This window comes from Aquarana catesbeiana, linkage group LG09 (genome assembly GCF_042186555.1).
Source record: "Aquarana catesbeiana isolate 2022-GZ linkage group LG09, ASM4218655v1, whole genome shotgun sequence".
Classification (NCBI taxonomy): domain Eukaryota; kingdom Metazoa; phylum Chordata; class Amphibia; order Anura; family Ranidae; genus Aquarana; species Aquarana catesbeiana.
The window spans coordinates 168,045,246-168,062,606 of NC_133332.1; the positions used below are offsets into that span (position 1 = coordinate 168,045,246).

Here is a 17,361-nt window from a genome sequence, read left to right on the forward strand (position 1 = left end):
GAATCTCTGTCCCCAGTCTCTTTCTTTATCTCAAAAGTGAAACATCAGGGGCCTGTTTAGACCCCTGATATTTCACCAAAGCCCCCAATGGGGCCCCTAAAAAGATTGTAAAAAACAATAATAAAAATTAAATGTAATAAAAAAATAAACTACTGACATAGTCCACTGCTCTACCAATGTTGTCCATTGCCCTACTGCTCTATATATTTATACACACACACACTCTAAGTGTGTTAGAGCTTTGGGGTGCACATCCTAATGCAATAGGCTGCACACACCTATGAGGGCAAGAGATCTATTTCAGATCTACCAAAGAAAACTATAAAGAGCAAATCTTTTTTTAATATACAGGTTCACTTTAAAGCTTAACTTGGAAGAGAATGTTTTGTAATTAGGCCTCTTAAAGTGGTTCTACCAGGGGTGAGCAAAGGCCTGTGTCAGGCTTTTTTTTTTTCTTTTTTGCTTCAAGCAAGATTTGCATACCCATATAAGTTCATGCGGATGCAAAACTCACTTGAATCTGGTCAAATTTAAGTCTCAAAGAGGTCAGCTGCAAGTTGCAAATGCACCTGTCAATTAATTTTTAATGTGTCTTAATCTGGTGCCACTAAAACAGGCCCAAAGGCCATTGACACAGGGCCTAACACCGTTGCTCTACACAGACCTTAACACTTGCTCTACAGATTCACTACAGCAGCCAGCGCTCTTTACTTCTCCTTTGTGTAGGCTGCAGGCAGTACACTGTAATGCCAGCACACCCTCTGCATCACACAGAATTTTGTGTGACAGATGTATTGTATCATTCATGTTATGCCTATCCTCAATATTGACCACAGATCTCCTCCAGGTTTGGAAATTAGCATGCAGCAATACAAGTTGGATTTAGCATTCCCCTGCACATTATGGTACCAATCAAATCTCCAATGTCATCTAATTTGGGGAGCGTAGCTTCAGCATATGCTTGTACGTCCTGTTACAGTGACATATGACTCTTACTTTTTCCTTTCCCTGAACAGACTGTTGATGTGCTAAGTACTGGCCTGTCAGCTGACCAGAACTTGAAAAGATTTATACAAGGCCAGTAAACATAAATTACATAGTACCATATATAAGAACCTGCAAACAACATTCAGAATGTAAAAGTTTCCAAAGATCAACTGATACTATAGCTATACATATAACAAGACTTTTTAAAATAGACTTAAAATAGCACAAGTCTCTGGTCTTAACAAACATTGGGGTTGATTTATTAAAGGCGGAGCCTAGTGAATGTGGTAAAGCTTGGATGATGGCAATCAGCAGAGTATCACCACATTCACTAAGCTCTGGGAAAAATTGGTGCAACTGCACTTGCAAAATGCAGTCTATTTACCTTTAAATCAACCCCATACCAAGCTTACCTTTAGGACCCATTCAAACCAGAAACTGAACATCTACTGTACGTTTTTTCATGCACACTTGAAAGCATTTGATGCACATTCTTTTGCACTTGTCCATCCGTGTTTATCCTGTGAAGTCACTTTCCTTCTTATAGCTTTTCTTTTATGTGCACTGCGACGTGTTGTGGTGCGTTTGGACATATTTGCAAGCAAAAGTCAAGTGATGATCTCCCCATCCCTCCCTACTAATTAGTGAGCCAACCAACCTTTTTCCAAAAGGGAAAGTCAAAAACTGGGAAAAGTGTGGTATCAATCTGACCAGAAAATCAACTTTGCATATCACTTCAATTGCTTATATCTAAACCTACTCTTTTTTTTAATTCATTTTCACTGAAGCTGCTGCTTGTGCATTTTGACCATTTTCTCCTCTTTCAAAAAATGTATTGTATTTTTAAGAGATATAAAACAAATTATGCATTGCAGTATAGGAATATTACATCACGGGTTTGACAATTTAGAATTAATGAACTAGGTTTGTGACAGCTTAACTTTAAGCCAAGTTTCTACTTATTTTTTTTTTTTAAATCAGTATAGACTTATTGATAATAAAAGCACAAAGAAAACATACACAGTACACAAAAGTATATCTCCAGTACATCTCATAGTGAGTTCAGTTACAACATAGTATTCCGAATGCAAGCATTGACACTGCACAGTATGTGAGTGAAGCTTAAAAAACAAAAAGAAAACCTCCCAGCCAATTAAAAAAAAAAGGTTTCAATTAACGCAGAATGGAGTGTGAGGGCGGATTATAATACAATGGAGCTCTGTACCATCCCCTGTAATCAGTGTGTAATATACATAAACTGCAACAAAATGGGGGTAAAAGAGCCTGTTGGTCACTAAGTCCACTGCGCTAAGTCCAGGAGAATCCAGCCATGGAGGATGCATATTTTCAAGGTATAGCCTAACATCAGCATTCCACATGAGCTGAACACCTGACAATAAACTGTTGTCTCAAACATTGTTTTCTCCCAAATAGCAGCACTGAATAGTAACCAAAGTATTTATATCACATAACAGTGTCTAAGTAAATAATATCAGATACCTTTTCCCCTTTCTGAACTTGACTATCCCCTGGTTCCTTCTGCTCTGTTGATTGTCCTGGAGGTCCAGGTGGTCCCTGTAGACCTGAATCACCCTAAAATAAAACCATAGGTTTGTTAACCTTAAAGCTTGCAAAATAAGAACATCTTCACGTTGATCAGAGAGGTAGCACTGTGGTCAGCCTACTTGTACTGTAAACAAGATTATAAATTTGAGAAACAAATTGTTCCATGGAATTGACTTGTGATAACGTAAATGACAAGTAAATGAAAAAAAAGGTCATGATAGGTGCAGACAAAAATACCTTTTCTCCCTTTGATCCTTGGAAATTTAAGCCCATGTTACCCTAAGAAAGTAAAAAAAAAAAAAGAGTTACTAAAATACAACAATATGTGAGTAATATGAAATTTAGGATGTATTATGACTGTATTCACCTTCGGTCCTGGAGTTCCAGGTTGTCCTGGTGGTCCCTAAAAAAGAAACCAAGTGTCACCATGCGACAAATGAAACTGTAATTGCTCCACAAATTTGTCTAAAGACACTTTTCAGTGTATTAGCCTATTCATGACATAATATTGATCATTTCAATTGGTAAGGCTTCAATAAGGACAGGCTTTGAATGTATACATACCGATTGTATCCTCTTATTCCATATTACCATAGTAACAGAAAAAAGACAGTGGTACCTTGAGTAAAATACCTCTGTAACAGACAGAACCAACACCAGAGTTTAAAGCTGGCTATGCATTGAGGTTGATTTACTAAAGAAGTATAGGCTATCCACACAGCAATGTGACTGGCTAGTGTTGGCCAACTTTTATGTAGACAGTTTCATTTTCTAATTCAGTACAGGTTATTTTCTTAGCAAAATGCATGTTAGTGTATACAGTGAAGCTGTGTTTACTTTCAATTTCAAATCATGTGAGAAATACCTAATCATAGAGAAGTATCATATTTTAAAACTTCACTTGCATATGATTAGGTATCCAAAGGGCACAGCTTCACCTTATTTGCTAACTTTAACTTTGAACAGTGAGCAGCTTCTACTCATTAGGTAAATCAACACCACTATGTGTAGGGATTAAAGGGGATCTCCAAAAATAAAACATGTTATGTTTGACAGTATATATACAGTTAGGTCCGTATATATTTGGACACAGGAACAGTTTTCATATTTTTGGCTCTGTGTGCCACCAGAATAAAATTAAAATAATACAATCCAAATGGATTTGAAGTGCAGACTTTCAGCTTTAATTCAAGGGGTTGAACAGAAATATTAAGTACAAATTTTAGGAACTGCAACCATTTTTATACACTGTCCCAGGGGCTCAAATGTAACTGGACAAATGAATATATTCATAGATAAAATGTTCATTTTTAATATTTTGTTGAGAATCATTTACTGGCAATAACTGCCTGAAGTCTGGAACTCATGGACATTAACAAAGGCTGGGTTTCCTCCTCTCTGATGCTTTGCCAGGCTCTAACTGCAGCTGTCTTCAGTTGTTCTTTGTTTTGTGGGTCTTTCTGCCTTTAGCTTTGCCTTCAGCAAGTGAAATACATGATCAATTGGGTTGAGATCAGGTGATTGACTCGGACATTGCAGAATATTCCCCTTCTTTTCCTTCAAAAGCTCGTGGGTTGCTTTCGCAGTGTGTTTTGGATCATTGTCCATCTGTACTGTGAAGCGCCGTCCAATCAACTTTGCTGCATTTGGCTGAATCTGGGCTGACAGTATATCTCTAAACACTGCAGAATTCATCCGGCTGCTTCTGTCTTCTGTCACATCATCAATAAACACCAATAACCCAGTGCCACTGGAAGCCATGCATGCCCATCACACTGCCTCCACCATGTTTTATGGATGGCGTTGTATGCTTTGGATCCTGAGCTGTTCCAAACCTTCTCCACACTTTTTTCTTCCCGTCATTCTGGTATAGATTAATCTTAGCTTCATCTGTCCAAAGAATGCTTTTCCGGAACTGGTCTGGCTTTTTTAGATGTTTTTTGGCAGAGTCTAATCTGGCTTTTCTATTCTTCAGACTTATGAATGGTTTGCACCTTGTGGTGAACCCTCTGTATTTGCTTTTGTGAAGTCTTCTCTTGATTGTAGACTTTGACAATGATACGCCCACCTCCTGGAGAGTGTCCTTCACTTGTCTGGATGTTGTGAATGGGTTTTTCTTTACCATAGAGAGGATCCTGCGATCATCCTCCACCGTTGTCTTCCATTGACATTGAAGCCTTTTTATGTTGCTGAGCTCACCAGTGCGTTCTTCTTTCCTCAGAATGTACCAAACTGTTGATTTGGCCACTCCCAATGTTGCTACTATCTCTCTGATGGATTTGTTTCATTTTTGAAGCCTTACAATGGCTTTTTTCACTTGCATGGACAGCTCCTTTGAACGCATGATGTAGGTTCACAGCAATAGATTCTAAATGCAAATACCACACTTATGCTACGTACACACGGTCGGATTTTCCGATGGAAAATGTCCGATCGGAGCGTGTTGTCGGAAATTCCGACCGTGTGTGGGCTCCATCGGACATTTTCCATCAGATTTTCCGACACACAAAGTTGGAGAGCAGGAGATAAAATTTTCCGACAACAAAATCCGTTGTCGGAAATTCCGATCGTGTGTACACAAATCCGACGGACAAAGTGCCAGGCATGCTCAGAATAAATAAAGAGATGAAAGCTATTGGCCACTGCCCCGTTTATAGTCCCGACGTATGTGTTTTACGTCACCGCGTTCAGAACGATCGGATTTTCCGACAACTTTGTGTGACCGTGTGTATGCAAGACAAGTTTGAGCCAACATCCGTCGGAAAAAATCCTAGGATTTTGTTGTCGGAATGTCCGAACAAAGTCCGACCGTGTGTACGGGGCATTAGAATCAACTTCAGACGTTTTACCTGCTTAATTGATAAAAAAAGAATGAAGGAGTAACCCACACCTGGCCATGAAACAGCTTTTGATTCAATTGTCCAATTACTTTTGGACTTGGACTTACTTTTGGTTTTGGTTGAAAAAGGGGGGGTGGCTATTCTAAAGAGCTGTAATTCCTAAACCCTTCCTCTGATTTGAATGTACATACCCTTAAAATTAAACCTGAGTGTGCGCGTTAAGCCCATACCTATTATATAACATTAGGTTGAATATGTTTTTGTAAATACCTGAAAAAAACTATAATTGTGCCTGTGTCCAAATATAAATGGACCTAACTGTGTATCTACACACAAATCACATATACATATAAACTGTATATGTACTGTATATGTACATATAATATATATACTTATTCTAAAAATACAAACCATACCGGTAAACCTGCAGGTCCTGAACGCCCAGGCGGACCCTGTATTCCTGGGGGACCCAGCAAACCCTGAAAAAAAAAAAACAGATGATAAGCTTCATAGGAGCAAGACGATCAAAGTAACAGAGACCATGATCAGATGAGGAAGTATCAAACTGAGTTATTTGTCCCATGATGTGGGTTTGCTTTGGTCTATTTGCAGACGTTCACACAGGAATCACACATTAATGTAGAGATAATCAGTGCCATGTTTACAAAGAATGGATAACGTGTGACATGACACTGAATTAAAGGCTTCTTACTGCAAAACAGAAGTTCAACTCCAGTTTATCTTGAATATTCCTTATGTGTGTATTGTGTGACCACAGAATGACCACCAGACATTGGTTTGATTAACAATCATATGATTACTGTATATTTGAAAAGACAACTCAACCAAGAATCATATTTTAGTAGTGTAGGAAGACAAAACCTTTTAAAAAAAGCTGATTACTAACCTGCAGTCATGGGTTAGAGTCATACTGGGTTTGTTTTCCAGCATTATGTTTATGAAACCTCAATGCTTATGTAAAAAACACGTGATTCAAATACAGAAATATATGTAAACACTTGTATTACCAAAATAAACAATATCAGCTTATTTCAGATTTCCGGTCTATTGATTTACTGCAAATCAATGTTCATTTTATTATAATATTAGATTAACTCCCAACTAATCCTTCAGTTTATGTCAGGTAAATATATTCCAGGTGTTTTAAAACAAGAAATGTTCAATGTCTTAGAATTTGTTGCCTTTGTAAAGCAGCCTGGATAGAAAAGCCTGTCCCCTGCCAGAAGCTGCTGAGTGAAACCCTTGCTCTCTGTGGGGAAGCAGTGGTGTCATTGCAGAGATCAGACACTCACTCTATAGAATCAAACCTATAGCTCTGCAATTAGCAATGTTCATACTTCGCACTGATTGGAGAGCTCTGGATCTGAGTCAGCAAGGGGGTGTGTTGGACATTTCTAAAGAAGTCACTGCAGGGCTCGCACTCTACTGCAGGCTGAGAAAATTAAAGAACGCATCATTGAGGAAAGCTGCATGAATTTCTATATATTCCTAAATGCCAGAACACTGGAGACACTTATACAACATGGCTGCCCCAGAAGGAACTTTGCACTGCACTGCTACAATGCCTTGACAAAGTATTCATACCCCTTGACATTTTCTACATTTTGTCATGTTACAACCAAAAACTTAAATTTATTTTATTGGGATTTTATGTGATAGATCCACACAGAGTGGCACATAATTGTGAAGTGGAAGGAAAATGATAAATGGTTTTCAATTTTTTTATAAATAAATATAAGTGTGGCGTGCATTTGTATTCAGCCCCCTTTACTCTGATACCACTAACTAAAATCTAGTGGAACCAATTGCCTTCAGAAGTCACCTAATTAGTAAATAGAGTCCACCTGTGTGTAATTTAACCTCAGTATAAATACAGCTGTTCTGTGAAGCCCTCAGAGGTTTGTTAGAGAACCTTAGTGAACTAACAGTATCATGAAGGCCAAGGAACACACCAGGTCAGGGATAAAGTTGTGGAGAAGTTTAAAGCAGAGTTAGGTTATAAAAAAAATCCCAAGCTTTGAACATCTCACAGAGCACTGTTCAATCCATCATCCAAAAATGGAATGAGTATGGCACAACTGCAAACCTACCAAGACATGGCCGTCTACCTAAACTGACAAGCAAGACAAGGAGAGCATTAATCAGAGAAGCAGCCAAGAGGCCCATGGTAACTCTAGAGGAGCTGCAGAGATCTACAGCTCAGGTGGGAGAATCTGTCCACAGGACAACTATTAGTTGTGTACTCCACAAATCTGGCCTTTATGGAAGAGTGGCAAGAAGAAAGCCATTGTTGAAAGAGCCATAAGAAGTCCGGTTTGCAGTTTGCAAGAAGCCACGTGGGGACACAGCAAACCGCATGTTTCTCTGGTCCGATGAGTGGCAGAAAAGAAACACTGCACATCACCCTGAACGCACCATCCCCACCATGAAACATAGTGGTGACAGCATCATGTTGTGGGGATGCTTTTCTTCAGCAGGGACAGGGAAGCTGGTCAGAGTTCATGGGAAGATGGATGGAGCCAAATACAGGAAAATCTTAGAAGAAAACCTGTTATGCCGCATACACACGGTCAGACTTTTCGACCGGACTTGTCCGACGGACGCAGACGGACCAAATCCGGCGGACAATCCGATCGTGTGTGGGCTTCACCAGACCTTCAGCGGACTTTTCCAGTCGCAAATCTGACGGACTTTAGATTTGGAACATGCTTCAAATCTTTACGTCGTAACTCCGCCGGGCCCAGAAATCCGCTCGTCTGTATGCTAGTCCGACGGACAAAAACCCACGCTAGGGCAGCTATTGGCTACTGGCTATCAACTTCCTCATTTTAGTCCAGTCGTACGTCATCACGTACGAATCCGTCGGACTTTTGTGTGATCGTATGTAGTTAAGTCCGTTCGTTATAAAGTCCGCCGCAAGTTCACCAAAAGTCTGTCGAAAGTCTGTCGGACGGGCTGTTGGACGTTTGTAGCCGAAAAGTCCGACCGTGTGTACACGGCATTAGAGTCTGCAAAGACTTGAGACTGGGGCAGAGGTTCACCTTCCAGGAGGGCAATGACCCTAAAAATACAGCCAGAGCTACAATGCAATGGTTTTGATCAAAACATATTCATGTGTTAGAATGGCCCAGTCAAAGTCCAGATCTAAATCCAATTGCGAATCTGTGGCAAGACTTGAAAACGGCTGTTCCCAGACGCTCTCCATCCAATCTGACGCAACTTGAGCTTTTTTTGCAAAGAAGAATGAGCAAAAAGCTGGTAGAGACATACCCAAAAAGACTTACAGCTGTAACTGCAGTGAAAGTTGGTTCTACAAAGTATTGACTCAGGGGGGCTGAATACAAATGCACGCCACACTTTTCACATATTAATTTGGAAAGAAGTTTGAAAAACCATTTATCATTTTCCTTTCACTTCACAATTATGTGCCACTTTATGTTGCATAAAATCCCAATGAAATCCATTTACGTTTTTGGTTGTAACATGACAAAATGTGAAAAATTTCAAAGGGTACGAATACTTTTTCAAGGCACTGTATATTAATAGCTGCAACTCCTGAACTTTTATAACCAAACTATTTTTATAATTTAGCTATAATACTGATAACTTTGTTACTATTTGTGATATGTAAACCTTTTTGGGAAAAACAATGCTTTTTAGGAGGTTTTAGCTTCAAAAATATTTTCTTAATATTCCAAATAAAAAAAGGATGCAAAATAATTGAAAAAAATACGCTAAAGCCTAATGTTCCTGTAAATAAAAATTACACATTATTATCTGATGTGACCAATTCAAGATGACTCCAAAATGATATTTATTACATAAATCATGTAAAGCAGACCTTGGCAAACTGTGGCTGCATGGGTTGATCAGTGTAGCGGGGAGGCTTGGTTCTAGCAGGTGAACATTTGCCTAGGAAACACTCTCTTGCCACTCTGCTACTCGGCCAAGTTCTTCCTGTGTTAGCGTTCTAAGCCCCTGTTCACAACGGTGCAACTTGTCATGCGATTTCATAGTTTAAAATCGCATGACAAGTCGCACCCTATTTGTGCCTATGGAACTGTTCAAGTCGGTGTGACTCTGTCTTGCGCCAATTTGAAAAAGGTTCCTGCACTATTTTGGGTGATTTCATGTATGACTTGCATAGACATATGTGCATGAAGTCGCACAGATGTCGGCAAGCCGCACAAAGCTGCATTCAGTGTGAACGGGGTGTAATAATCATGAGTGTGCACACTATTTCAGGGGCAGTTGTACCTATGATTCCTAGTGCCAGGTGTGTGTTTTCGATATGTTTACATACTTATGGACCTTCCCAGTCCAGTTCTAATCACCTAAGGCTACTTTCACACTAAGGGCTATAGCGCTACAAATAGCGTCTGCAAAGCGCCTCTCCTGCCACTCCAGTGTGAAAACCTGAGGGCTTTCACACTGAAGCGGTGCGCTGGCAGGATGCTAAAAAAAGTCCTGCAAGCAGCATCTTTGAAGCGCTTTAGGAGCGGTGTATACACCACTCCTAAAGCGTGTCCGAAGCACCCGGCGGGCGCTTTTAACTCTTTTTCGGCCGCTAGCTCCCGAAAAGCGCAGATAAAAATAGCAGCGCTTTACCGCCAATGCCCCCAACGCCCCAGTGTGAAAGTGCCCTAAGGCTGCTAGTTTAATCAAAATATTCTTACTTTACACTAAACTTTGGTCCAGCCCTCCACAACAGTCTCAGTTTCTCATGTGGCCCCCGATGTAAGGGCCTTTTTAAAATGTCATAGGGAGGTTAATTTACTGAAGGCAAATAGTATGCGCAATGCAAGTGCAGTTGCTCTAGATCTGTGGGGAGGCTCTGCTGATTTCTATCATCCAATCATGTATAAGCAAAAATTGTGTTTTTTTTATTTCCCTTGCATGTGATTGGGTATTCTTTGCAATGTAAATTTTTACCTAACTTACTAAGCTCTGGAGCAAGCGTACTTGCAGTGCACATTATGTTTGCCCTTAGTAAATCGACCCCAAAGACTTTTTTTAGAATTTTTATTTTTTTAGCACAACTCTTTTTACTCTTTAGAGCTTTGCTGGAGCTGTCATTATAAGCCGATATTTCTACTAGTGAAGATGTTACATAGATTCTGCAATACAAACATTTTTCTGTAACATAGTGGCCAATATTGCTGTTTGTAAGAAACATAAAGAAGAAAACATTTTCTAACACAATGTGTAAATATCATTCTATAAACTTAATTAATTTGGAGTCTGTGCTTAATTCACATCAACCAGTTCAAGTACTCTACTGTTTTGTACATAATAGTATACTATTTAACATTGAAATATGTAAAAGATATGAATCATCTGCAAGAAAGGCTGTATAAAAACTTACTGGTAAACCTGGAAGACCTGGTAGTCCAAGATCACCTTTCTGTCCTGGCTGTGACACAGAGAAACCTTCCCCTGGCTCCCCCTGGAGGACACAAAAAAAATGTACACAACTGTGAAGATTCTCAATATAAGGTGCATGCCTGACCTCTGGTGGCTAAAAAGGAGATGGCAAGTCAAGCATTTTTTCTACAGTTCAACTTACCATTGGACCCCGTGGTTGTGGCCTGACCTCCTATAGTAAATGCTTCTTGCCTGGCCATCCTTGGCTTTCTGGTCACTAGTCTGAAGCAAGTATGCCGCCAGATCTGCTTAAGTTCCAGGACAGTGACTCAGAAAGTAGTAAATCAATTTAACATGTATTTCCCAAAAGAATATCAGCAGTGTCAGCAGGTATTCTAACTTCATTCTTATAGAGTTTCTATTAGAAGAGCTGATAAGAGCTCTAAATATAAGTTATTAAAGTGGGAATCTGGCCAGGTAGTAAAGTCAGTTTAGTGCTAATTACTGTCTGTCCAGGAAACTTTGCCACAAAAAAGTCAGAATGCCTTCTCTTAAAATAGTATATTATGCTCTCTTTATCTCTCTCTTTGGTAAAATGAAGTAATATTTCAAGAATACATATTGTGGAAGTTGGATGTGGCCACATATGCCAAGCCAATAGCGATCCACTGCACTATCATTAAGAATGTGTCCTCTACTTGCCTTCAGATGTCTTGCACTGGATTCACTAGAGTTTCATATACTTTGCCACTCCAGGCAGCTGTTGGGAAGGACTAGAGTCATACCTGTAAGCATCTATCAGTTTTCTGCATGAGAGCAGAGGCATCTGACAGGGCCAGGAGTACAGCAGTTATTGGTGTTGGGAACAGAGAAGATGTGAATAAATGGATTCCTTTGGAGTCTGGGTGTAAATATTGGAGATTGGCTACATGAAGGAGGATAGTGGAAGGTGCCAGGAAGGCTTATCATCAGCATGTTGTAGGAGGGTGAATATTTTAGTAAATGTTTGCTAATATTTCAAAACCATGAGCATTTTCCCTTTGTGACTTTCACAACTTCCATTTTACTGTGAGGGCTTTCTACAATATTTCTGGGTTGTGTACAGGCCACTTGAGCAGTTTGACTCAGATGTGAGTGCTTTCCAGAAATGGCAAGAGGAATGCAGAGGCTGACATCCCCCCACCTCAACCACAGCATTACCCTTGTCATCGTTTATCTCAGGAAACTGTTCAGAGTTCAGACAAGCTGCAACTATGAATAAGCTGTGTCCTTCATAGATGTTGTCAGATCAACTACTGCAGGAAGGGGGCAGATCAGACCTCATAATTAGGGGTTGAAAGTACTTCGAAACATAGGACAAAATACTACACGTGCCTTGTCCCATAGGGGACAGAACTGTAAAAAATCTGATCTTCTTTAAGGGTGAAATGGATGTCTGCATTGCATTCATCTTTTTATTTGGATCAACCATTTTTTGGCAGTCCGATATACTATTCCTATACCTATTTATGTTGTAACATTTGTTAATATTACTTTGCTGTTTTCTTTTCCCTGATAGGAGCCACTCAGCCCTATCTAGAGACAATAGGTCATTTTACGTAACCCAAAAATATCCTCTTCCACTGACAACAACAAAAGATGCACACAGCCTTTCCGTTAGTTTTGAAAAAAGCCATTTTTTTGAGTTTCTGATGAAGCTAACCATGTACTTATACAATAAGTTTGCCTAAGAGTCTTGTCCATGGCACCTGAGTAACTGTAATGTAAATTCTGGCGTATTTCCTTTGCCCAGGAAGCCTTGGTGCTATGAACAGCCACCCATAGACATGAATGGCTATGCCAGGCTGTACTCAGGTATGCACTGGTATTTGCATTAACACTCATATAGCATACAGACATTTTCCAACAATAGAAAAGGTTCTATTCTTGGAATAAGCTCATACACTATAGCGGAATTTACCTTGCATGGACTCAGAGATAGAGATGCCCATGTGCAACAGCCCTTAACTGAATGGAGTGTTTACTTTGTCCTTATATTACATTGCTTTGATAAATCTAAAGGCAATTACAAAGACATTGTACAATCCAGGTGTATAGTATATGGCCAGCCTAAAACAGATGATTTTGCAGAGACAATAAAAGATATGTTTTAATAAAAAGTGGCCTTATGATTCTGTAAGTCTTATGTCTATGAAAAACATATTTTATACAACAATCAAGGCACTTTACATGAGTGATATATTGAAATTACATGAGCTCAGAGATGATACCAAATAGAGAATTGTCACACTTCTAAGCAGTAAGGTCAGCTTTCTCTATAACAAAATGAAGGCAAGCTAGAAAAGGTTACAGCTATTTCTCATGTTATTATTACAAGTTCAGTATCAAAACCTTTTGGAAAGAACTGAAACATATTCACTTGTCCTTGATGCAAATATTCTACAAGTATATGTTTTCCTTTGGGTGCTGCTCTTTTTGAATCTATGGCTACATTTTCAACAACATGTCCTTACATTCTCCTCCCTTTGATTTGCTAAAGGAATAAGGTTTGTTCTATCACCAAACTGAATTATCACTTTGCAAGGGAATTTTCAGTTAGCTCAGTGAATGAAATGAAGCACTGCTGACTTCAATCATATGACCATTTGCAACCAAAATACTGATAAGTGCTTGAGTACTTTTTGAAAAGTGAATTTTTACCACATTTACTAAGCTAAGTAAAAATTCCTTTGCAAGCTGGAATCTAAAACTAGTCTTTGATAGTAAAACAGAGTGACTTACTTTTAAGCCTGGTAATCCAGGGGGACCCTGCGAAGTACAAAAAAAATGTTATTTAATTGAGGCACAACTCATTTTAAATACATATATGAACATTTCCATTTTGTAAATACAGAAAGGCTGATTTACTAAAGGAGGTAAGAATCTCACTCACAAAATTCACTTTGAATTCCCAATCATGTGCAAATACTTTTCACTTAATTGGACAACTGGAGTGAATATTCACAACATTTTGAATTAGGATTACTTTAATAAATCACTGCAAATGTTTTATATCCTAAACAGCGCAATACACCATAATCCACCACAAAGTAATCTGAAAATGTATTATAATAGCTGCTATGAAACAGATACCATTAAATAAAATTGCATTAAAACAGTTTGAAGGCACCTCTGGAAAAAATTAAATATAACAAACACTCTATATTAATACCACAGACTGTACATATTATAATATTCAATATAAAATTAAAGTATAAATTATAATTCCTAACTGAACACCATTTAGATTGGTAAAGTACTGTGTATCATAAACCAATATTTTCAATAAATACTGTATCACCTTTTTTTGTTTTTTATTTTCCTGTTGTTGCTGATCACTTTCAGCCCCTTTCTGTCCACATATACTCGCTCTACCATTGACTGCACATATGTTTAATAATGATAATGATAATTGATAATGATAGACAAGTCTGTGAAATGTCTGTTGGCACAGCCACTTGTATTTTCCACCAGGGTCACATGTAACATGGTGACAACACAAATGAACAATTGGGAGAAAGTTGTTTCTTTTTTAGCAAAAAATGTCTGAACGAAAACCCCCTTTATATAATATGTCACCAGCACACCATATACTTTAAGAGTGTAATCCCTTTTATTTATATAGTTGAAGTAACAGAATAACTGCAACATTTCAAAACCTTGCAGGATTCCTTATTCATAACAAAAAGTGACACTCACTTGCATTATGCACATCTAAATGGAGTTATATTCCTCAAACAAAAGGTGTGCTGGAGACATATTGTATGAGTATTGCAAATAGGGTTGCCACCTTTTCTTCAAGCCAAACCCGAACACTTTAGCAGTGCACTGCAATTTTTTTTTTCTAGTACATTAAATTAATTACCTGCACAGGAGTGTGGAGGATAGGATGGGGGCAGTATGTACAGGAGAGGAGTGCGAAGGGTATGACAGTGGACAGTATGTACAGGAGAGGAGTGCGGAGAGTATAATGGGGGCAGTATTACATTAGAGGAGTGCGGAGGGTATGATGGGGGCAGTATTACAGTAGAGGAGTGCGCAGGGTATAATGGGGGCACTATTACAGGAGAAGAGTGCGGAGGGTATGATGGGGCAGTATCTACAGGAGAGGAGTGCAGAGGGTATGATGGGGGCAGTATTACAGGAGAGGAGTGCGGAGGGTATGATGGGGGCAGTATGTACTGGAGAGAAGTGCGAGGGGGTATGGTGGGGGGCAGTATGTACAGGAGAGGAGTGCAGAGGGTATGATGGGTGCAGTATTTACAGGAGAGGAGTGCAGAGGGTATGATGGAGGCAGTATTAAAGGAGAGGAGTGCGGAGGGTATGATGGGGGCAGTATCTACAGGAGAGGAGTGCTGAGGGTATGATGGGGGCAGTGTGTACAGGATAGGAGAGCGGAGGTTATGATGGGGGCAGTATGTACAGGATAGGAGTGTGGAGGGTATGAGGGGGGCAGTATGTACAGGAGAGGCATGCAGAGGGTATGATGGGGGCAGTATTTACAGGAGAGGAGTGCAGAGGGTATGATAGGGGCAGTATTACAGGAGAGGAGTGCGGAGGGTATGATGAGGGCAGTATCTACAGGAGAGGAGTGCAGAGGGTATGATGTGGGCAGTATTACAGGAGAGGAGTGCGGAGGGTATGATGGGGGCAGTATGTACAGGAGAGGAGTGTGGAGGGTATGACGGTGGCAGAATGGGAAGGGTTTCTTGCAGTGTCTATGGGGTGACCAGGGAGTGATGCTGGGAAGATAAGGGAAAGAAAAATTACCATGGAATGATGTCCCTCAGCTGGGGGGTAACACCCGGCTCTTAGTGATGTCTGTCAGCTGGATGTATGAAGTGGTCTAGGGGTGATGCAAGCTGGGGGAAGTTGGGGGCTGAGAAGTGGTCAGATAGTGATGTCTGTAATCAAAAAAAAGCTATTGTGCTCATCCACTACTATATACAACAGTACTACTCAATAAAAACAACCTCCTGTTATAAGATGCCAGCCCCTAGCACTCTGTATGTCCAGATGATGTGAAGGTCATTTATGACCATTCATGTAACCCTGTGTTATCCAAGCTCCGAGTCTGTAAAATCAGAAGTGTAAACTCACCACATAAACACAGGGTTAAGTGAATGGTCATAAATGACTTTCACATTATCTGGACTGAGTGATTGGAGGATGTTTGCAAAGACAGACATTTGTTCTAGCTTGGGAGATATCTGTCAGCTGTGATCGCAGACATCCCCCCAAATGCACAGACTCACTCACTTGCTGTCTATTCTGATTCTCCTTATCATCTTAACCCTTCAATGCAATAGATGCAAAAGAAATCCTCCTGTAACTTTGCAACTTTCCACTCTTGGAGAATCTCTTTAGAAAAAAAACTCAGTTAACCTCCTCCCTGCATGTAGTGTGAGCAGCAGCCAGCCCGACAGTAACTACAGTGAGCTCCACCTCCAGTTCTCTCAGCACAAGGCACTGGCAATTGTGGGGGGGGGGGGGGGATGTTTGAGTCAGAGATTACAGAGACTGTGCAGAACATGGGAGGTGGCAGAAAGGAGCTTCTGAGATCCCCAACACCACTCCGCCAAGACAGCGTATTTCTTTAGAAGCAATGACACTGCTTTTGTCTCCACAGTGGCTAGTATGCTAATAAGCACCCCCCACCCCCACCCCACCCGCCTGAATGTGAATGTGTGCCCTGGTGTGAGATGAGTAATGTGCCTGGGTTTCAGGCAGTCAGAATTCCAGGCACATGATTCAAGACCTGGACTGTCTGGGTGAATCCCAGACAGGTGGCAACCCTAATTGCAAATGGTCAAGTTATAACCTATCAAGACACTCAAATGCCAGTAGGAAGTGTTATGGGGATATCCTAATGAATATGGACCTTGATCAGTAGTTGCCAGGTATTCTTTAATGAAAGCTGCATGTTTTAAAAGATCAAAAAACATCTAGAGAAATTACATTAACATGTTAAAACCTATAGGTAGTTTAGTTATTTGGTTAAGATTTACTTTATTTAAAAGCTTTGTGCCTAAGAAAGCAATGCCACTAAAAATGGGTTGCTCTGGCGGAGATTTACTAAAACTGGTGCACACAGCATCTGGTGCAGCTGTGCATAGTAATCAATTAACTTCTAACTTCAACTGGTTCAATTAAGCTTTGCCAATAAAACCTTGAAGCTGATTAGTTACTATGCAGAGCTGCACCAGACTCTGTGTGCACCAGTTTTAGTATATCTTCCCCTCTAAGTACATATCTACTAGATCTTCATTGGTGGCAAACTAATTTAGCTATGTTTACCACTAGTTTAAGTGAGCTATCCAACCATTTCTGTAACAAGGCAGAAGATACAGTAAGATTGCCACATACAACTAAGTGGAATTTCTATGGTAATATACATAGAACCCTCCTTATAGGGGGCTAAGAAGCACATTATGACTTGACACGGCACACCAGAGATGGTTCTAGATCTTGTCACCTGGGTCTCAAGAATTCAGTAATGGGGCAACAGCCTGCTGAGAGATGAAATCTTCCTTTATATCACCCA

The 17,361-nt window shown here is 40.0% G+C and overlaps 1 protein-coding gene across 2 annotated transcripts in view; it reads right to left on the reverse strand.

Annotated features, from left to right (window-relative positions):
* COL4A5 (collagen type IV alpha 5 chain) overlaps positions 1–17,361 on the reverse strand; it is a 233,341-nt gene that overhangs the window by 130,098 nt on the left and 85,882 nt on the right. For both annotated transcript variants that reach the window (XM_073599381.1, XM_073599380.1), the window contains exons 8-13: positions 13,560–13,586; positions 10,780–10,860; positions 5,810–5,872; positions 2,921–2,956; positions 2,791–2,832; positions 2,488–2,580 (exon numbers count right to left, since the gene is read on the reverse strand). In XM_073599381.1, coding sequence (XP_073455482.1) covers positions 2,488–2,580; positions 2,791–2,832; positions 2,921–2,956; positions 5,810–5,872; positions 10,780–10,860; positions 13,560–13,586 — 342 coding nt within the window. The remainder of the gene's footprint in view (positions 1–2,487; positions 2,581–2,790; positions 2,833–2,920; positions 2,957–5,809; positions 5,873–10,779; positions 10,861–13,559; positions 13,587–17,361) is intronic.